The sequence below is a fragment of the Trichosurus vulpecula genome, chromosome 3, assembly GCF_011100635.1.
Source record: "Trichosurus vulpecula isolate mTriVul1 chromosome 3, mTriVul1.pri, whole genome shotgun sequence".
Taxonomy (NCBI): domain Eukaryota; kingdom Metazoa; phylum Chordata; class Mammalia; order Diprotodontia; family Phalangeridae; genus Trichosurus; species Trichosurus vulpecula.
In genome coordinates this window covers 102,224,756-102,246,348 of record NC_050575.1, presented here as the reverse complement: position 1 = coordinate 102,246,348, position 21,593 = coordinate 102,224,756, and the positions used below count along the sequence as shown (strand labels likewise).

At 46.7% G+C, this 21,593-nt stretch overlaps 1 protein-coding gene across 7 annotated transcripts in view; it reads right to left on the bottom strand.

Annotated features, from left to right (window-relative positions):
• The window catches only part of EPB41L1 (erythrocyte membrane protein band 4.1 like 1), a 104,671-nt gene that overhangs the window by 7,644 nt on the left and 75,434 nt on the right, over positions 1-21,593 (bottom strand). For 3 of the 7 annotated variants that reach the window (XM_036748891.1, XM_036748893.1, XM_036748894.1), the window contains 6 exons: positions 9,610-10,020; positions 6,094-6,198; positions 5,809-5,886; positions 2,810-2,896; positions 1,754-1,837; positions 797-877 (listed from right to left, as the gene is read on the bottom strand). In XM_036748891.1, coding sequence (XP_036604786.1) covers positions 797-877; positions 1,754-1,837; positions 2,810-2,896; positions 5,809-5,886; positions 6,094-6,198; positions 9,610-10,020 — 846 coding nt within the window. Of the gene's footprint in view, positions 1-796; positions 878-1,753; positions 1,838-2,809; positions 2,897-5,808; positions 5,890-6,093; positions 6,199-9,609; positions 10,021-21,593 lie in introns of all 7 variants that reach the window. The other 4 variants (XM_036748896.1, XM_036748898.1, XM_036748892.1 and 1 more) reach the window with 3 other exon arrangements.

Sequence of the window (21,593 nt, the reverse complement as noted above, 5' to 3'; positions counted from 1 at the left end):
TGTGCTGTGTACATTTCCCCCTCCCGTCCCCCAAGAGATGGTTGTTGAACATTTACCAGCACACCTCTGGAAAAGACCAAAGATTGGTAATACTTCTTAGCTTTGCCTACAGGACCTCAGCCTATTTCTGATTACCTAATGAGCTGAATTCATATACAAAGACTGAATGAAAGAAGTGGAAACTGCTTGGTGAGTTTTCCTCTTCATGATCTGGGATTTGCTTTGAAGGAAGCTTAGGGTACCTTGTAAGTTCTTTTAGTAGGAAAAATGGCTTGCTATTTTTGTTCAAATTTCAGGTAAGTTACTTCCTGACACTGGAAAAGGATCTTAGGAACATTCATTTAGAACTAGAAAGCACCTCAGACCCCTCTTTGTACAGAGAAGGAAATTAATCCAGAGAGGGAAAAGAATTTATTTTAGGTCACACATAAAGTCAGTAGAAAAGCTAAAATCTGAACAAATTCAGTTCACTGGCCTCTCAGGCCAGGGATCTCTCAACTAAGCCATTTCAGTTTCCTAGTTATGGCTTCTGGGGATTAAAGGCCAGGTCACTGGATAAAGTTTGGGCATGAGGGGTAAGCAGAGGAAAAGATGAGTGATCAATCCCACTAACGGTGTCAGTCACAGTGGTAACAGGTCCATGGCTGGCACTGACACTTCATCCTTCTGACTCTCTGCTCCCAAATCAGAGCTTAGAACATGGGCTAGTTCCCCAGCCCTCAGCTCTCCTCTTCTCCAGCCTAGCCAGATGTTCTGTGATCAAGGGGCAGAGTTCTAGGCAGAACAGATGGTATACCTGGTCTTGATCTACGTCTTCATCTCCTGTGATGATGATGCGTTTCTCTATCCTGGTCTCGGAAAATCCTCCTTTCACAGTCTAAGGGAGACATGGAAGAAGTTAGAAACCATCTTGTCTAGTCGATACCTTCATTCACAGGTCAGAAGGCTAAGCCCCGCACTGGGGAAGGTGCTTAGCCAAAGTGACAAAAGGAGCAGGTGGAAGAGATGAGATTTGAACCCAAGGATATTTCTAAATTTTAGCTTACTGGCATCACCATGGGAAGTCTGTCCATGATCACCTCAAATCTATCTATGGCCTTTTGACTGAGTCCAAGTTTTACAACAAATCCTTTTATTGAGGGGATTTGTTCTGTGAAGTTTGGATTCAGTTGAAAGGCCACACTTGAGGACCTAGAGGGCCACATGTGGAGTTTAGGATGCAGGTTCCCAACCCCTGGGCTACGAGAATACTACCTTTGCCTGGCACAGGGGCATGAAAGGGGAAGGTGTTTGAGGTGATCATGGACAGAGAGGGATGCCTGCCTCCTATGTGGCCCTCCAGTCCCACCCAACCCAATCTAGTCCAGTACCTCCTATTTTTAATTTTTCCCATAAAGGAGAAGGGACTTGCCCAAGGTCATAAGAAGAACTTGGGGCAGATCTTGCCTAACCTGAGATCTTTAGTGGCTTTCCCCAGGAGTCCCAGGATCACAGATCCAGAGCTGGAAGGTTCCTTAGAGAACATCTAAGCCAACATCCTCATTTTACAGATGAGGAAACCAAGGAGGTTACGCAACTTGCCCAAGGTCATACAGGTAGCACATAGCAGAGTCAAGCTTCAAACCCAGGTCTCCAATTTCAAACCAAGAGTTCTTTCTACCGTACCACACTGTTTCAAGGGCCATGGAGCTGGGCTCATAAAAAGCCTCTGTATGCCACGGATACTCTCCCCCATCTCCTAAATAGTACTCACTTTGGTAACATGGGTGGTAGTGGAAGTGGAAAGGGTTTCTGCAGTGGCCCCATAGGCACCGGCAAGGACATCTTTCCCGATGATCTGCAAGGGACATAAGCCCCACCCCATTCCCAGGCATTAGGTGGAGGAGGCATGACCTCCCACAAGGATGCTAGGAAAGAGTGTAGGGGTCAGAGTTGGGGGATACCCTCTGGGACAAGCGATCTTTGCAATTTGAGGTTGGTGCTATGGCACACGCTTTGAGAATCATTGGTTTAAATTAAAAAAGGAGGGAGCCCTGAGGCATCTCTCTCCCCTACCCCCAGCCCAACCAGGAGGAATGACAAAGAGAAGAATGAGGTGAACAATGCCCTCTCCCCATTGGGATTGGATGAAAACCCCAGCATCCTAGAATTTTAGAACAGGAAAGGCATCTTCAAGATCACCAACTACAACACTTTATTTCAGGGGTCAGAAAACAGGTGCAGAGAAGTCGCTTGACCTATTCAAGGGGTGAGACTAGAACCAAGGTCTCCTAGTTTAGAACTTTTCTGAAAGTAAATGTATGCATGCCATGTATGGAGAGATTCATGCTGCTGCCTTGGACATGCCCCTGGAGCTATGAAGGCAGTGGCAGCCATAACCTAGACAGCTGTGCTTAGATCTGGTGCCCAAATTCAGGAAGGATCATGTGCAAAAGAGGACAACTGGTATCATCAAAAGATCTGAGATCATGCCATAAGATGAACAATTAATGGCACTGGGAATGTTTAGTCTGGAAAAGGGAAGACCAGGGGTAAAAAGAACCACTGTTTTCAAGTTTTTGAAAGTCCAACTAGAGGAGAAATTAGATTTGTTTCCATTTGGCCCTAGAGGCAAGGGATGGAAATGATACAGAGGTATAAATTTTGCCTTAATATGAGGAAAAAATTATTAATGAACAGATGTGGAGGGAGCCTGAAATGATCCCGACTCCAGGAATGGCTCTGGTAATTGGGACTGGCAGTCCACTCCATTCCCCCAGCCTCTGGGCTTTTGGCGACCATGGAACTGGATGGGGGATGGATCACTTACCGGAGAAAGAGAACGGATTTCTGTTGCCACCGTCTGTGGGCCTGGAATCATGGCTGTTGCTCCCTTCCCAGACCTCAGACTGTTCTCCTTGAGAAATGACAACAGTTAGATGTCAAGGGCTTGCCAGGCTCAAGGGGAGAGTGGGCAGGCACCCAGGGCCCTCCCCCACAGGCACCAGTATGCTTTAGCACAGGAACACTTTCACAGCCACAGAGTTTCTTATTAATTACTAATTAACAAATAATTAATGAATAACAGTGGTAGCATTGAATCTCTGGGTACATGATATGGTCACTCATTCATTATTCAACAAGCATTTATTAATCGCCAATGACGTGCCAGGCACTGTGCTAAATTCTGGGAATAAAAGGAGGTTACATTCTACTGCAGGAACATTTAAGACCGACAAGTCAAAGCAAAATACATACAAACAAAATGGAAAGTAATCTGGAGTAGAGACCTGAGCTCTAAAGTTCTGACTCTGTTACTAACTCATGAAGTGAACCTATTTGGCAGGTTATTTCTCCCTTCTGAACCTCCAGCTTCCCAGTCTATGAAATGAGAGGACTTGACTCAGTGGGTTCTGTGCTTCCTTCTAGTTCTGAAATCCTCTGGGTCTAACCTGGAAAGGACAGCAGCTATCTCCAACAGCCCCTCTTTCCAGGTAGGTTTTCCCCTACGGCATCCCTAACAAGGGGCTGTCCAGTTTTAACTTGAACATTACCAGCGACAGCCTTCCAAGGTAGCCCATTCCATAGTCGAATAGTTCTGATTGTTCAGACGGTTCCCGTATATCGAACTATGGTCTATTTCTCTTTAACTTCAATACGCTGGACCTTCTGGGAGCTAGTGGAACAAAAGCCAAGTGTCTGGGGAGAAGTGTGGGGAAGAAAATTGTTTGGATCTCTTTATATTACAAAGGAATTAGGAATTCTGAATCAGGAATTAGGTTGAATTAAATTGACTTTTTTTTTCTCTGCAGTTTGTGTTTAGGAGAAAGTGGCAAATAACAAGAAAACAAGGAATTACTTTAAAAATTAAAAAGAAACACAAATATTTTCCAAGGGATAAAATCCAGCCTTGATATAAGTTTGCTCCCATCACCTATAGTTTCTCCATCCTCCTCTTCGTTCCTGGATCGTGGATGTTCAAAATTGCTTATACACAAAGGGAACTTTTTAAAGCAATTCTTCACCTCGATTCCTAAATTCTCTGTGAGGCAGCCAGAGCAGGGATTTGTACCCAATGGGACTGATGAGTGACCATGAGGCTCAGAGGCAAGTACCCTAACCCAAGTTCACACAACAAGCTAGAGGCTGAGCTTGTATCTCTGGATTTCTACTCTTTTTTGGCGGTTGGGAAGGAGGTACCCATGATTCTGGTTAATAAGAATAAGGATAGCTTCATAGCTACAGAGCTAGCTACTAGGTGACACAGTGGATAGAGAGCCAGGCCTGGAGTCAGGAAGACCTGAGTTCAAATCTGGCCTCGGACACTAGCTGTGTGATCATGGGCAAGTCGCTTCACCCTGTTTATCTCAGTTTCCTCATCTGTAAAACAGGCTGGAGAAGGAAATGGCAAACCACTCCAGGATCTTTGCCAGGAAAACCCCAAATGGGGTCACAGGGAGTCAGACATGACTGAAATGACTGAACAGCAGCTAGGAGAGACCTCAGAGGCCATATAATACAAACTCCTTATTTTACAGATGAGGAATCCGAGGCTCAGGGGGTTGTGACTCGTCCAAGGTTTTTTTGTTATATTGTTCTTGTTAAACATGACGGAACTGTGTTCTTTTCCTATCCCACTGTGCTTTCCGAGGCCCAAATCAAAGACCCACTCCTGCAGCCTGGATTTCACAGACTGAGTTGGGATCTTAGGATTTAGGAAGGGGGCCCAGAGCACAGAAAACAATGCCAGATCCAGCAGGAAACAGGAAGACAGCCTAGTCTAACCCATTTACTTTAAAGGAGAGGAAAGTCAGGTGGGAAGGAGGAAAGGGAAAGGACTTGGCCCAAGTCCCCACAGGTGGCATGTAGAACGTAAATGTAAACCCTGTCAGGAGGTAACTTTCCTGCCACAAATCTCACCCCTGTCCAGTCCATCCTCCACCCAGCTGTCAGTCATCTTCCTCAAGCTCAGGTCTAACCATGGCACCCCTTACTCGATCAACTCCAGTGGTTACCTATCCACTTCTAGGATTAAATACAAAATCCTCTGTTTGGCATTTAAAGTCCTTCATAACCTGGCCCTCCAGTCTTTTTATACCTTACGCCCTCCCACCCCAGCCCTGTTACATATTCTGCAACCTGGTGACACTGGCCTCTTTGCTGTTCCTTGAACAAGACATCCCAGCTCTAGGTATTTTCACTGATTGTTCCTATGCCTGGAATTCTCTCGTTCCTCATCTCTACTTCCTGGCTCCTTTAAGTCCCAGCTAAATCCCACTTTTTAGGTAACAACTTTTCTAATACCCCTTAATTCTAATGCCTTTGCTCTATTGATTACTTCAAGTTATCCCACAATATAGTTTGTTTGTACATAGTTGTTTGCATGTTGTCTCCTCCCATTAGTCTGGAGGCTCCTTCTTTGGATCCCTAGTGCTTAGCACAGAGCCTGACACATAGGCACTTAATAAATGTTTACCACTGCATGAATGACTACAATGATAAGGACTCAAACAGATGTTCCCCATTAAGTTTTAGTTGCATAGAAAAAAATGGTCTGTCCAAAGTGCCCAATCTCCAGGTATCTTGGCTCATCAGAGTATGCCCCCTCCTCCTACCAAGAAGGGGATCTTGGGATACCTGAAGCCTAGAGCCACCCATATGCCAGAGTTCAACCCATTTCAGAGACACAAGGTTTGACCACATGCCCTGTATTTAGTACTATGAGGGAGACATCGAGGAGAGGGACTTGAGAGGCACATCCAGCATTGCCTGTCACCTCCCCACTTTCGCCCCCACTGGAGACACGAGGATGGGGCCACGTCAGCTTACCATGGTAGTGCAGGTGGTTTCCGTGGTGATAGAGTGGGAAGTTATTATCTCTTTCCCCCCAGTTGTGCCCCCATCCACCTGCTGACAAGAGGAAAGTTTAGGGGATACTGTGAGCTGACTGGAAATACAGACATGCACGCAGAATCATAATGAAATCACAGGAGGTCAAGAGCTGGGAAGGGGATCCCCCACTCCCCCTGCTTTACTGGAATTACTTGAGATACCTCTTGAGAGACTTCTCAAGAGCAGGGGCCAGGATGGGGAGCAGGGGGAAGGGTGAATCACCTGGGCTGCTTCCATTGTACTGACTCTAGCCTGCAATACGGCTTCAGGCTCAATCTTCTTTCTGATCGCCATGCTGCTGACGGTCATTGTCTCGGTCTTCACAGGCTGTGAGAGTAAAAGGGATGGGAGGCAGCTTTCAGCAACTGACCCAGAATGGGGCTCCCCAGCCCACTGGAGGCTGTGGGACACGGTCAGAGCTTCACCGGCCTCCAGGATGTGGTAGCTCTCAATGCGGTCTGGAAAGCCAGCCCACCCTGGGAGGCGACCCACTTCTCCAGCAGAGGCGACTCCCTCATCCTCGGACAAAGCATGAGTTTAAGGAGGAGGGAAGCCATCCAACCTGTGGCCTGGAGGGCGCATGGAGTCATGCTTGTCATAACACACTCTGAATCAGAATGGGCCATACAAAAAGGGGATGAGAGGAGGTTGATACAGCAATAACAGCAAATAAAAACACATCACATTCACATCGTGTTTTTTCATGCACAGGAACACACATGAAAGGATGCAAAGTGAACTAGAAAATGACGCATACAATGACACAAACAGGAAGCACAACAACACAATCAAAACAGAATGCTATGAAATCATCGTGACCAAGCCTGGCCTTGAAGAGGAGATAGGAGAATGTTACCTCCCACCCTTCTTTGCAGAGGTAGGGGGCTATGGGTGCAGAATACTGCACATAGAATCAGGATTGCTTGATATGCTGATTAGCATTCAGGTGTTTTTCCTTACCTCCTTTAAAAAAAATAATAAGGGATGACTCTCCAGAAAGGGGAAGAGGGAGGGATATAGTAGGAAATGCAGGTGATATAAAAGCAAGAGGTAGCAATTAAGTCGTTTTTTTTTTAAGTTTGTTTACCAGGTTCCTCTTTCCCATGAGAGAAAAAGGGTAGGCGTTGTTTCAATTTAACAGATGTGGAAACTGAGGTTCAGAAAAGCTATGCCTCAGTCATATAATTAAGAAGTGTCTAAGTCAGGACTTGAAACCAGGTCTCCTAACACCACACTAATTCCCAAAGGGCTTGGTGGCAAATAGTACAAACAGGGCCCAGAGACAAAGCTGTCCTGGGTACTGCTGACTGCAGGTCAGAATGTCTCAGAATCTCACAGCTGAGAGTTCCGAGAAACCCTTTGGTCCAATGCTGTCATTCTAACTGAGGCCCAAGAAGTGGTGGCAGTTGTGAATCTTGTGAAAAACACAAGGGCATCAAAGGCCTTAGACCAGAGCCTCAACTCTGCTACCTACAACCTGGGTGATCTTCTCTGGGCCTCGATCTTCTCTATAAAATGAAGAGTTTGGACTGGATTTCTAAGTTTCTTTCCAGCTCTACAATCTACAATCCTGCCAGACAATGACACAAATGAGCCAATGGCAAGGCCAGGGCTAGAAGCCAGCTCCTCTTGACGTCTCTCACCCCCAATGCCCCCTTCAGGGCTCTGTCTGCACTTCACAATCTCCTATATTTCTCGTAAGATCCATTGTAAACTGTTGGAGATCAGAAGGAGCCTGGAGATCATTTACTCCAGCTCTCCCCTTTGGGCAAATCCTGGGATCACAGATTGAGAGTTGCAAGGGACTTTAAGTAATAATGAGTATAATATTATATCTAGCATTTATAGAACGCTCTAAGTTTTTCAAAGCGCATTACAAATGTGACCTCATCTTATTCTCACAATAATACCGGGAGGTATTTTATAGATGAAACTGAGACAGACAGAGGCTAAGTGACTTGCCCAAGTCCACACAGCTAGTAAGCATCTGAGGCAACATTGGAGCTTAGGTCTTCTTGATTCTAAGTCCAATGTTCTATCTACTAGAGGTCAAGTTGTCCAACCAAATCGTTCATTTTACAGTGGGGGAAAACTGAGGCCCCTAGGAAGGAAAAGGATCTGTCCAAGATCTCCCTGTCTAGTGCTTTTTGCCTAGCTCCACCCTGTCCTAAGTATCCTCTAGCCGGGATACTCCTAAGCCCTAAAACTGTACCCTACCCCTAAATTCCCCTGTCCTATGCTAAAGCTCTTTCCTTTCCAAAACATGCCTTCTACCAATGAGCTTAAATACCAAAGTTAGAGGGAGTGATGAACAACTCCAGGAACCCAAGAAAGCCAGAGGCTGGAGAGTCCCTACTGGGTTCCTCCGCCACCTCTTCCAGGAAGCCTACCCTGACTAACCTTGCCCTCCACACACCTTTATTTGGCCTACCTGTACTTCATCTATAAGGAGTCAAGTCGTTTTCAATCGCCTTCAAACCCTTCTCAGGCTGTTTCCTGGCCTTATCTCCCCAGCTACACGATGAGCTCTTCCCCTATTATCCTTCAGAACCCAGTTTAATAATGAGCTCACAGGAGCTAGACACTCATCTGCACTAGCCAACAGAGAAATAATTACAGATAATGTAATCCAGGAGAGGAAGCAAAGACCAGCCCGTTCAGATCCTTTCCAGCACCTCCCTCCCATCATCCCCATACCCAACTCCCCTACCCTCCTATTCTTGTCTAGAAGTAATAGTATTTCATCCATTGACACTGTGCTTTATGGTTAAAAAAAAACACCTTGTGTATGTTGTCCGCTGTAATCCTAAGAACCATTCTATGACAGGCAGAGCAGGGGGGAGGGGGCCAGGGAGGCCAACCTCTGATTTCACAGGCAGAGAGAATTCTTCCCAATAACACAGATAAGAGATTTTTTGTTAACATAGTCTTAGAGGGCAGCCTGGGACACAGAGAGGCTGTGATTCGCCTGCTGCCTCACAGCAAATGTGTGTTAGAAAAAGAACTCAAACCCCAGGTCTTCCTGACTCTAAAGCTGGCCTTCTCCCCACAATGCCCTGCTTCCTTTCCTCATTTTATAGGGGAAACAGAGACTCAGAAAAGTTAAATGATTTTTCCAAGGTCACATTGCTTCTAAGTGTCAGAGATGGAGCTAGTCTGAACTCAGAGCCTTCAATTCCAAGCCCAGGGCTCATTCTTGCTACACTACACCATCTACTTTCATTTCCCCAGACCCTCATCCATGAGCTGAAAACAAAGGCCATTCTCCAGGAAGCCTCTCCTTGAGTCATGTTTTCTCCAGCCCAGGGACCATGACTCTTGGACATGGTCTAAGAAGCAATCAGGCTCTGCAAAAGGCATGCTTGCTGATGACCATCGTGCCCAGAAGAGAGTAAAGCCTTGGCTGAGAAACCCCTAGAGACCCTCCACCCCCCCATCCAGCCATGGTCAGACCTGTGTTGTCAAGACCAATGCAACAAGATGAAACAATAATGAGTTAGTGTGGCATTCTCAACAAGCCTTTAACTCAGCAAACATGCTAACACAAATCCATGCAGTGGAGGGGGCTGGGGACAGTCATGCAATACAAGATAATGCTCCAAGAGAAGAAGGCAACTCTGGACTGTCCAGCCGTCTCCACAGTGGCCCCAGAAACATGCAGTGCCAGGACAGGGGTCACGGTGAGAGACAACGAGAGGACTCACGATGGACAAGGATGCTTATGGCTCCCCACCATACCTCAAAGTGGGGCATGTCAGGGGTGGGGCAGATCCCTCGTTCTAGGGCTTCACTCGCTGCCTTAGACTCTTCATCCTGGCTGGGGGCTGCCTTGTCAAGGTCCCGTGGGAATACTGGCCCCTCGGCCTCGGAGTCGCTCCGATCTCGGTCAAGTTCGGGCAGACTACGGGAGAAGTCCTCAAAGGCAGTGCCATGGTAGTCGCCGATCACTGTGAAGTCCACCTCTGCCTCCAGGCTGGATGTGGAGCTGACGGTGATGCTGGAACACTTGCGTTCGATGGCTAGGTGGTTGTCCTTCAGGAAGACCGAGTCCCGTTCCTGGTCCTGGTCCTCATCTCCTGGGTCGCTCTCTGGGGCCTTGGGACGTGGGGGTTTGACTTTGTCTTCTGAGCCCTCCCTCAGCCCTGCTCTCTAAACACCAGGTGAAAGCCAAGGAACACAGAGGAGAGAGACAAAAATCAAGAGGGTGAATGTCAGAGCACATGTGAATGTCCAAAAGATGGAGGTTGACAGTAGGGAATGAATTGTCCCAAGAAAGTGTCATTGAAATCACAATGCAAGCCAAGAAAACCATAACCTTCCCAAGAGCTCCATGGAGGGGCTGCAAAGTCCCGCTCAGGCATTTAAGGCAGAAGCAAGTAAAAAGCAAACAGCCCAGCCTGTATGTCCACCCTGGATGAGAGACCCCGTCCAAGATTTGGCTCTTGGAGCTCATTAGAAGCAGCTTTGTGCAAGGGACACGGATGGCAGCTCAGATGCCAGGCCCTGACATGAAGTAAGTCCAGTGTTGCAAAACGGCAAAAGAGTCCACAAGGAGGGAGAAGGCAAGGAGTCTGGAGCCGGCTCTGAATAACAGAGAGGAAGCAAATTTGACTTGTCAATTCCACTGGGCTCATTGTGGAGCATGGGATGCTATTACCCACCATGCCCTAGCATACAATTTCTTTAACTCCTCCTTCTCCTTGGAGCAGGAACCCTTATTTTCTACTCTAGGCATGAAGCAAAATGAAGCTGGGTACCTTTAGCTGAGAGCTACAAGGAGAATGAGGTGCACTGCCAAGCTCAACCCTCAGCCCCCTTGGAGGGTTGAGACCATGGGCCATCAGTGTAATTGACAAGCACAGTGGGGAAATAGGCCCCTCCTGCCTATCATACATACCTCTCAACTGGCCCAACCCATTAGAGGCTAGAGTCCACACAGACAGTTCTACCCGCTTCACTTCCTTCTATTCCAAGTCTGCTTTTAAAGAATACAAATAGCGACAAAACATTTCTGGTTGATTTGGTCTCGGACATTTGGAAGTTCCAAATTCAGCCCAAAGGAACAGTCTCTTCAGAGATTGAGGTTCTCAAGACCACCCTGCAAATGGGGCTGGATGGACCAACTGAGCCCCTGTCTATGAAGTTTCTGCGAGGTTGAGAGGTATGAGAGATCTGATTCCAAGCTGGAGACAGACAGACAGGAGTGGGGGAGCCTAGGCTAAAGCATGTACAGTTATGGCTCAGTAAGGGGGGTGGGCGGGCAGAGAGAGGATGAATGGCAGAGACCTGGGCAGCCTGGGGCCCAGCGGAATGGCTCTTCTCCTTTGGAGCAACTTTAGCTGCTGAGCCTGACAAATTCTTTTCTTCCCAAGCTGGTTCCCGAGTTTTGCTCTGAATTAGAGAAAAGGGTTAGTCTTAAGGAGGCAGAAAGAGAGCTTGACACTGAGCTGGAGCAGCAACTGAATGGGTAGAGGCTGCAGGACAATCATCTTGTCCCAGGTAGCAGAGGGGAGCAGGGGCAGGAGAAGGGACAATCATTAACGAAGCCAAGCGGGACAGGAGGAACATGATAAAGCGAGGGGTACTAGGATGATGATGGGTCATGGTTAGTGGCAAGACCACCCTGCCTCTGTTCCAGGCTAGGAAGATTGTGCCTATGCCAGTAGCTGGTGGTACTTCTGGCCCAACCAAAGGGAGGATATCACTGGGGCAACTATTTGTATTCAGGTATAAACCTGGGTCACACTTATGAAAAACAAAAAAACTGAGATGGCCAAGCACCCTCTGCTCTTGGTGATGGGTGTGAAGCTGTAGGAACATGCTCCAGGAAGAAGCACAAAAACATGCAGTCAGTTTCCATAAGGAGATGGGGAGGAGAGCAAGGTGTTGGAGGAGAGAGGGATTCATGTGGCTGGTTACCCTGGCTTCTGCCAATATGGCCTTGGAGCCAGAATCCACAGATGCATGTTTCAGCTCTTCTTCCCTTTCCTGGTGTGATTCAGTGGCAATGAGCACAGCTCTGTTAGGATCTGCAGATGTTCCAGGCTTAGCCATAAAGTGACTAGTATCTGATGCTGACCCAGGAAACTCTGTGGCTTTGGGGCTAGAGATATTATTGGGGGGATGAATTTGAACAAAACCTAGCTCCAAGAGTTTGTTACGCTGCTGTTCCACTTGCCCTGGGAAGGGTTCAGATGACTGCTCATTTGGAAGGGCCCTGGAATCGCCTACATTTGTCCAGAGGTTATCTGTACCATGAGCGTCACCTCGTTCAAATATCTTAATTTTATTGGCCACAGATGTCTTGCTAATGTCTTCCTGGGAGCCCTCATGACCACTAGCTTGGAAAGATATCCCCTGCTTGGGTTCCCTTCCCAAGGGAGTGAGCACCAGGTCTCCTGTTTTGGTCTGCTTGGCTCCATCTTTTGGTTTCCCATTGGTAGTGGGCAGTTCCTCTGTCTTAGCTACATCAGAAACTACTGAGTCCTTGGTCCCCAGACTTCCCTTTGGAAAACGGACAGTCTTTGGAAAGATGATAGGATGTTCCATGTTGGAGGGCCCATTGTTGGACCGCTGCTCTTGTTCTGGAGGTGGTGGGTCTGTAGAATCTTCCCAAGCTTCTGGGGCCTCAGAATTCCCTGGGGAAGCCAGGGTGGAGTCTTTCATCATGATCCCTTCCATCTGAAGAAATATCGTAGAAGCTTTATTTTCATTCAGCTCAGGGTCTCCCTCTAGAACATGAAAGGGCCTTCTCTCTTGGAATAGAAAAAGGTCCTCCTTTTGTCTGTCTGGTCCATTCATACCTCCTTGTAGGACCCTCCTTGGACCTGTGTTTGAGAACTCACTTACTCTTCCTTTGCTTGGCAAGTGGTTCTCTAATTCATCTGGGGGGTTCTTTTGAGCCTTTTCTATAGAATTTCCTGTCTTGGGCATTTCTTCCTCTATGTATGTGCCACCTGTTGGGTCAAGAAACTCTCCTTTCCTCTCACAAGAGCTCTTTTCATTGCTAGTTGGTTTGTGACTTAGGGATGTTTTCTTATTCAGTTGTTCTAAAAGGACTTTAAGTTCGTCTAATCCTACATCTATGGCTGGGGGCTCATCTCCTTCTGAGGACATACAAGTATTACTGCCAAGACTTGAGACTGCTTGGTCTAAAGAATTAAGCTCAGGAGCCTCTGCTGACTCATCTTCCAATTCCACTTGGCCTTTCTGATCCTCCTGGATGGCACCCAGATTTGCTACCTTCCCATCTTCAGGGACAAAAGAGGTCAGTTCCTCTTGTTCTTTGTCTGCAAAACTTAAGTAGAAGCTCCTTTCTGCTGGGGAGGTCTCTGTCTCATCACTGGAATCTGCTCTGGTTGAGTCCCCTGGAGATGCTTTCATACCTTCCTTCTCCAAGGCTGGCGATTCAGAGTGGGGGTCCCAAGGTTTCGTCCCAGACACTTCTCGTTGAGCCCCTGGCCCTGTTACCGAAGGTTGTCTGCCAGCATGGAATTCTTCAAGCTCCTTTCTGAGTTCCGTTTGTCCCTCAGGTTGGTTGGCTGAAGCTCTGCGCTCCCCAACGGCTGCCTCTCTGCTACTGAGCCTGGCCTGGGAGGTATCTGGGATTTTCTCCATTAATGCATGACTAGCCAAGAGTGAAGTCCTTTCTGGGCCTTCCTGAGCACACATGCCATCTTCCCACACAGACTCAAAGTCCTCGGGACTCGCAATCATCCTTCCTCTCTGGCAGGTCTCCCCTTGCCCCTTCATTCTGACCAATTCTTCAGTGGCCACTTCAACTCTGAACTTATCCACCCGGATGTCCACCTTGGAGACTCCCTTGCTGGAGAGGTCATCTGATAGGACTGTGGCTGGGGGCTCCTCTGGTTGGGGGGTACTCAGCTTCCTGAGCACAAGCTCTTCAGGCTGAGAGCACTCTCTTTCTATAAACACCCAGTGCTCCGAACCCTGCATTTCAATTGGAGCAAGAAAAGTTAGCAAAGGGCTGAAATCAGAGCCTGTAACTTCCAGTCAGTGGAAGAAAAAATTGATATGACCAAAGGGTAGATCATGGCACTGCCCTCATGATACCAAGGGAGAGGGCAGAGAAAGGAAAGAAAAATAGTATCAACCAGTGCCTTCTTATGTCTTCCACTGAGGGCTTCCTTTCATTACCACCTCCCCCAAATTCTGTGAAATGGCACAGGGCATTAGTATCCAGCCTTTATAGGCAGGGAAACTGATTAATAAACTCTTGATTTTAGAAGATGAAAAAAACCTGTGGCTCAGAAAGGTCAAGTGATTTTCCTAAGGTGGGGTAATTTGTTAGGACAGCACCCAGACTAGAACCCCTTATCTCCTGATTCCTGGACCTGGGGGTTCTATAATAATAATAATAGCTAACACTTATATAACACCTACTAGGTACCAGGCATGATGGTAAGTACTTTATAAATATCTCATTTGAACCTCAGCTCACCATAACCCTGGGACGTAGGTGCTATTATGATCTCTATTTTAGAGATGAGGAAACTGAGACAAATAAAGACAAAAAAAAAAGTGACATGACTTGCCCAAGGTCCCACAGCTAGTAAGTTCTGGATTTGAACTCAGGGCTTTCTGACTCCAGGACCAGCACTCTACTTGCTTCATCATCTAGCTGCCCCTATCTTTGTACTCTGTGAAGTACTAAGATGTCCAGGTAGCAAGAAAGCAGAAGAGCGATAGTGAGAGACAACTAGAACCATCACCAGAATAACAACGCAGTTTTGTGGACCGATGAGGCTAGGAAGCCACATCCAGAGACAACCAGATTTTGAAGGAAACTAAGCCAGGTTGTTTCCATACTCAGCCTAAAACCTTAAAATCTCACTTGGTTCTGGTCTTGGTTTACCTTCTCTTTTCACCTTTTTTCCTGGAGAATGTGGCTCGCTCTAGCCTATAATCTCCTACCTGTCCCGTGGCCTCTAAGCATACCTGCTTTATTAGGAGGGAAGAGCCTGTGGGCATGGGAAGTGGAGGAGAGGTGGTTTGGCAGAGCCTCCAACATGGTTTTTCTGACAGGAGGGAGAATGGTCATGCCCTTCTGCAGTTGACTATGCCTCTCTTCACACCAGGTGGCTCTTCACACCAGGTCTGACCCTTCAAGCTGTCAGTGATATGGTAGGGATGGATGTGAAGAGGGAATAGTATTTTTAAAACAACACAATCCTTATTGAAAAGCTTGATTTTCAAAAGAGCTTAAACATAGTCCTACTGAAAGGGCAAAAAGTTGAAATTAAGTTCTAGATGATGTGTATTTCTTACTTCCTGAGATGATGCTACCCAGCATGAGTGGGCCATGTGCTCTGAGCCTTCAGAATTCAAGGACGGCCACATCCTAGGACCTCGAGTGATCAAGAGCATTCGTCTGGAGTACAAAAAGGCCAAGGCTAGGAATATCAGTATTGTCTCTAGCCATAACAGAGGTCTTCTCTATGCAAAGTCAATGGGCCAGGCTTCAGCCTTATCAGCACCACTGATGAGGCCCACTGGGCCAAACAGCTAGCCCTATGCCTAAGGAAAGCTACACATGAATAGTATGGAAATATCAGGGCTAGTGAAAAGGTCATATCTCCAGCCAGGTAGGACCTACCTAGCCACAGACAAACAAGAAACCCCTTTGGTTTGGAGGGGTTTTCCCCTGAGCCACACAGTATGCAAGGGACAAAGACAGGAACAAGAAGGCTGTGAATTTAATGAGGACTTGGACTCTTTATCATGACACTCATATACTGGCAAGCTAAACCCTGGAAAATATGGTAGGCTAAGTTAGTGAAGTATTGGCTGGAAGATCAGCTTTAAGCACAAGTTCAAGGTCAAGTTGGGAGGAAGGAATCCTAGATCTAAGTCAAGTCATTTTTCAGTCATGTCTCTGTGACCCCATTTGGGATTTTCTTGGCAGGGATACTAGAGCAGTATGCCATTTTCTTCTCCAGCTCATTTTACAGATAAGGAATTGAAGCAAACAGGGTGAAGTGACTTGCCCAGGGTCTCACAGCTAGGAAGTGTCTGAGGACAGATTTGAACTCGTGAAGATGAGTCTTCCTGACTCCAGGCCCAGCGCTCTATCCACCGTGCTACCTAGCTGCTGGGCATCCTAGGCCTACAACCTGCCATTTTCATAAGGCCCCTTGAGCAAGGGATTAGAAAATTCAATCACAGACATCAGCTGTCCATTCCCCAAAGGGACATAGCTAAAGAATCAAGATGAACTGGACAGTTTTGTTCTGGACAAGGTGGTATTAGGCTCAAAAGGGGAGGAACAGTGCAGCCTCGCAAAGGGAAAACGTCAACCCAGGTGAAGAAGAAAGAAAGGATTCTCATCGAGTTCTGCTGTGGGATGGCAAGGTGTACCCAGGAGAATTTAGCCAGAAATGTTTACATCTCAGTCAGCCTCACCTGGGCATCATAGGAGCTTCAAGAGATGGCCCCATTCTCCACCCCCTTCTCACTCTGCTGTAAGCCTGGTCTTCATTCCTCTAGCATCAGAACTGTGACGGTGGCTAGGGACAAGGTTTTTAACAGCAGATCCCATGGGAAGAAAGAGTGCTGAAAGGAAGGGAGAATCCTAAAGAAAAATGGACTATGGAGACATGAGCCCAGGCCCATACTCAGGCAGCAGAAGCCAGCACAGGCGTGTGGAGAACAAGCTGCCTTTCACCATGGAAGAATCCTGAACTGGTTTATATGAATCACCCAATCCATTGTGCTGCCCCTAAGCTCATCTCATGCTCCGGTCTCATCACCAGCTAAGGAACCCTTTAAATAGAAGATTCTATCACTAAGGCCATTCCTGGGATTTCTCCATTAAAGACCTGATTAGAAACAGACTGCCTCACTCAGAGAAAGGGAAGATCAATGGAAGGAAACCTCATGAAGTCCTGAGGTAGCTAACTGGCAAAAGAGACAGAGCATTGGACTTGGGAGTCAGAAAGATCTGAGTTCAAGTCCTGACGCATCTACTTACTAGCTGTATAACCCTGAGTGAGTCACTTAACTTCTCTCTGTTTCAATTTCCTCAACTTTAAAATGAGGAGGGGTTGGACTTGATGGACTCCGAGGTTCCTTCTAGCTCAGAAGTGTCTAGTCCAACCCTTATCTCAGCAGGAATGCTCTCTACAAGATATCTCAAAAGTGGTCTTCCAACTTGTACATGAAGACCTCCAGTGACAGAGAATGCTAACACCATCAGTTCTTTTATTTTTTGGGGGGGGGGGGAGTGTGGGGGGAGGCTCAGGGTTAAGTGACTTGCCCAGGGTCATACACCTAGTGTCTGAGGTTGAATGTGAACTCAGGTCCTCCTGATTCCAGGGCCGGTACTCTATCCACTGTGCCTCCTTGCTGCCCTAAACTATTAGTTTCTACCATTAGAAAAACTTCCCTCAAACAGAGCTGAAAAGTACAACTCATCCGTTGCTCCTAATTCTTCCCCCTTGGGCCAAAAAAGTCTAATCCCTTCTCTGCATGACAGAGAGCCCTTCAGTGCTTGAAGGAAGATATCATGTCTCCCCTCAGTCTTCTCTTCTCCATGCTTAAATAGACCAGTCAAGGGGAAGAATGAGGCTAACTAGAAAATGGACTGGAATCAAGTAAAATCCTGAAGGAAACAAAGTGAAGGCTCCAAGAGGTCCCTGGGGCACAAGTAAGAAAGAATAGTCTGTTCCTGACTCCCCCTTCTCCAGGGCTTGCCTATTCTCTTGGGTGGACCAAGAGTTTCTCCTTTTGTCTGCTGGGGGTAGGGGAGGAAGGCACTGCTGCCTGCTCTTAATAATGGCCAGGGCTCTCGGAGTATAGAGCTACCCCCTCTACCTGCTCCCACATGGAGGGTTTGGGCACTGGGCCGCTGGCCAAGAAGAGCACATCTTGTAAGGAAGCATCTTGCTGCTCTCCACCCCACTGGGGGAAATGCTACCCACTAGGCAGCCCTGAACCAAACCCAGGCGTGAGTGTTAGACAGCAAAGAAAGGGAGGACAGGGACACCCAGGCTTTCTAGCCATCCTTGACCTCAGGCACAGAAGACCAACAGGCTCACTCTCTGACCAGGTTGGGGGTGGTGGGGAAGGAATTCAATCCAGACCAGAATTACAGGAAGAAGGGGGAACAGAAGGACCATCATCTCCTAGGTTAGGAGCTTCCCAGAACCTACAGAAATAAAGACTAGTCCTCAGGGACTGTGGCCATCATGGCATCCTGATGCTCTCAGTCAACACAGAATTCAGCTTTGAGCAAATCCTGCCTGCTTGACCAGACTCTGGGAAAGAAAGCCTGTCCACTCTTCTCAGCCCATCCCCAGGAGCCAATCTGTCGTCTAAGAGGAGGGGGGACATTCAGGTTGCCCTTTCCTCACAGGCCGGGTTGGAAGCCCTTCTCCTTCCCCTCTGGAGCATGGCTGAGAAGAGGAGAGTGGCACCCTCCCCAACTGGGTACATGGACAGGTCCCCCCACCCATCACTCCTGAGAAGGTAACAGATGAGTGAAGAGATCCCAGGGGAAATGGAAAGTCCCCCAGGTGACAGAGGATGGACAGTAACCTCAGGAGACGACGCAAGACTTTTCTGGGTGAATGACTCCAAGCCTAAGGCAATTCCTGGCTCCAGCTGGGAGGCGTCCTCTGTTCTCTGGCTCTGCAGGGAAGGAAGGTCCAGGGCCCAGGCAGAGGGAGAGCAGGGGCACAGGGAAAGGGAAGAGGGAAGGAGAGATGAGAGGGAGAGATACAGAGAGAAAGAGAGAAAGACGAACATACATTCCATGAACAGTTAGCCCTTCTTCCCACGGCCCTGGTTCAAATCCAACAGCACAAAGCATCTTGTTTGGAAGTCCCAGGGAAGAATATTCATGGCTGACAATTATACGATACTTTAAGGTTCACAAACAAAGCACTTTGACTCTTTACCTCACTTGATCCCTGTGAGGTAGAACTACATTAGGTAGTATTATCTCCAGTCTTCAAACGAGGAAGCTAAAGCTCAGAGAGGTAGAGTAATCATAATGCGTAACATTTATATAAGGCTTTAGGTTTACAAACATGCTTTACATATGTTAGCATATTCCTGGGAGGTAGGTACTATCATTATACCCACTTTACAGACAGGGAACTCGAGTTAAATGACTTGTTCACAGTCACGACAGCTAGTGTTGAGGGCAGACCTGCTGAACCCAAATCTTTCCTGACTTCAAGTCCAGCATTCCGTCCACTATATTGCATTGCCTCTTTGGATGGAGCAGGAAAAGACCCTGAGCTGGATGGAGCTGAGGAGGGAGGAAGTCAGTGCCTAGTTCAGACCCAGAAGTGACCCATAGGATTAGGTAAGTTGGGGTGGAAAGCCTTACGAAGGTCCCAATTTCTGTGCCTGATACATATTAGAATAGACCCAGAATCAAAGATTACATGGATATTCCAGCCAGCTTTGTTCCTGTTCAATTACCAGATAAGGGAAGGGTTCAGGTCTTTGTGGCTTTTTTTTTTCTTTTGTGGGAAAAAATTGGATTCAAGGCATAGTTCAGTGAAAATGTTATTATTTAGGCACAGTTAAGAGTTCAGGAAATTAATTCAGCTTCTTCTTCCATTTTGATTTCCTCTTCTTGCTCCTTCCTCATGGATCACAGGAGCTGGGGACCATGAGATCATGATTGTGGGTAGGATCTAGGCTCCTAAAATCCCAGGGCACACTCTTTCTAAACCCACCCTCTGAATCCCTCTGGAGACCCGTCCAGGGCTATTCAAATGCTAGCAGTACCCTTGGATCCACTCTGTAGGCTCTGCCCACTGCCATCTGAGATGCTTCCTCCCTGTGACTCAGCTATAGTATCCTTCCTTCCCTCAACCATCCACCTTTAACAACTTGAGCACCTCGCAGGTACTCCCCCCTGGGTTGAGGCTAAGAAAACAGACTGCCTCCCTTCTTGTCAAAGGATATTTGGCTCTCAGGAGATGGCCAAGGCTGAGGTCATCCTCCATTCCCTGCTCTACGGTTATCATACATATCCAAGCTGCTCCAGGAGTCTGGCTGGTACCATCACAGCCTCAGCCCCCACCCATAATCCCTAAGGGGACAGGGCTGCCGACAGGCTATCTCAAGAGTGGAACCAAAACCAAGTCCTGCCCAGCACCAAGAACACAGTGCCACAGCTAACTGAAGCAACTGTCACTGAGAGCAGGGTAGACATGGGTGTGACAACCAGTCCAGCTGCCATTTTACTGTTCACACCTCTAGGACCAGATTTCCATTCAAACCAATCATGAGTGCCTTCAAAGCAACAACTCCCATACCACCATCCAGTCAGCTCCTTTGCCCAAGAAGTCTGTCTGATAGAGATACTAAGCAGCACCTAGAAAGACTCAGTATTACCTACCTCTTGCAATGTTGGCTCTAAACATTAAGGTTTACCTCTGGGCCTGGGGATACCCCAGAACATTCCATGTTACAACAGTAACTTGGCACAGAACTTTGAGCATTCACTTCAAACTGTATTACTCCTTTTGGGGGAAATCTTACTCCCTGCTGTTCAAAGAAAGACAGCAAACTCTCTGTAATCTGGCATAATAATACCAATTCACATTTCTCTAGTCCTTTATAATTTACAAATCACTTTTCCCACAACTACCCTGTCCAAATTGCTGCCACTTTACAAATGGGGAAACCAAGTCCTCGAGAGAGGAAGGGCCTTTCCCAAGGTCAGACAAATAATAAGTGTTAGAAGTGGGACTCAATCCCAGGTATTCTGATTTCCAGTCCAGTATTCTGTTGAGGTTGAGGAATCCTGAGTTAATTTAAAATTCTGGTTAATAGAGAAATATTCTGGTTAATAGAGAAATACCACATATCCCATATGTAGATCCTTTAAGGAAATTAAAACAGATATATTTACTTCATGCTAAATCTAGATAGAGCAGAATTTAATCTTCTTGCCGTTATTTAGAAACCTTCATCTATAAGAGAAACCCATGAGCTTTGAAACATCACACAGCTCAGAAGACTGCAGACTTTGGACATGGAATTGGAAAGCTGAGATTCAAGGCTACAACACCTATTAGTTGACCTTGGGTGAGTCTCTTCATCTGAGCCTCAATTTTAAAATGAATATAACAACATTTGTACTATCTACCTCCAAGAACTGTTATGATGTCCAATTGTGATGATGGCTAGAAAGAGCTATACAAATATGAACTGTTACTATTCATGGTTATTGAATGTCAACTATGGTTGTATAATGGTACTTAGTAATCCTGCTAGATTTTAGGGAGAAAATGCCTTATTCATAACAAATATAGGTAAATATTCTTTAGAATTTGTTATAGAAAATGCTTAGAACGCTGCCTTGGAGTTATAAGTATGGGGTATAAAATCCAATCTTTTTCTCCTTTTCAATAGAGAGATTTCCACTTGTGCTCTGAAAAGTTAGAACACATGGGTAACTCCCCACCTTGACTTATAGCACATGCTTACTGGCTATTTTTATCATGAATTTTTTTAAAAATAATAGGCATTAAAGAGTCTATTCAATCTGTTAGTTAATAAAGTTTTCTTGCTAGTAGAATGCTGAATAATAAAGAACATATTGTACTTCTTCTTGGACCTAAAATTCCTTCTTTCAAGCTTCAACAACTCCCCCACCCCAACTCTAATATCCTATGTTCCAACATCAAGTAAATGAATCTATGGTCCCTGGCTCCATCCTTTTCTGCCAACATAAACAG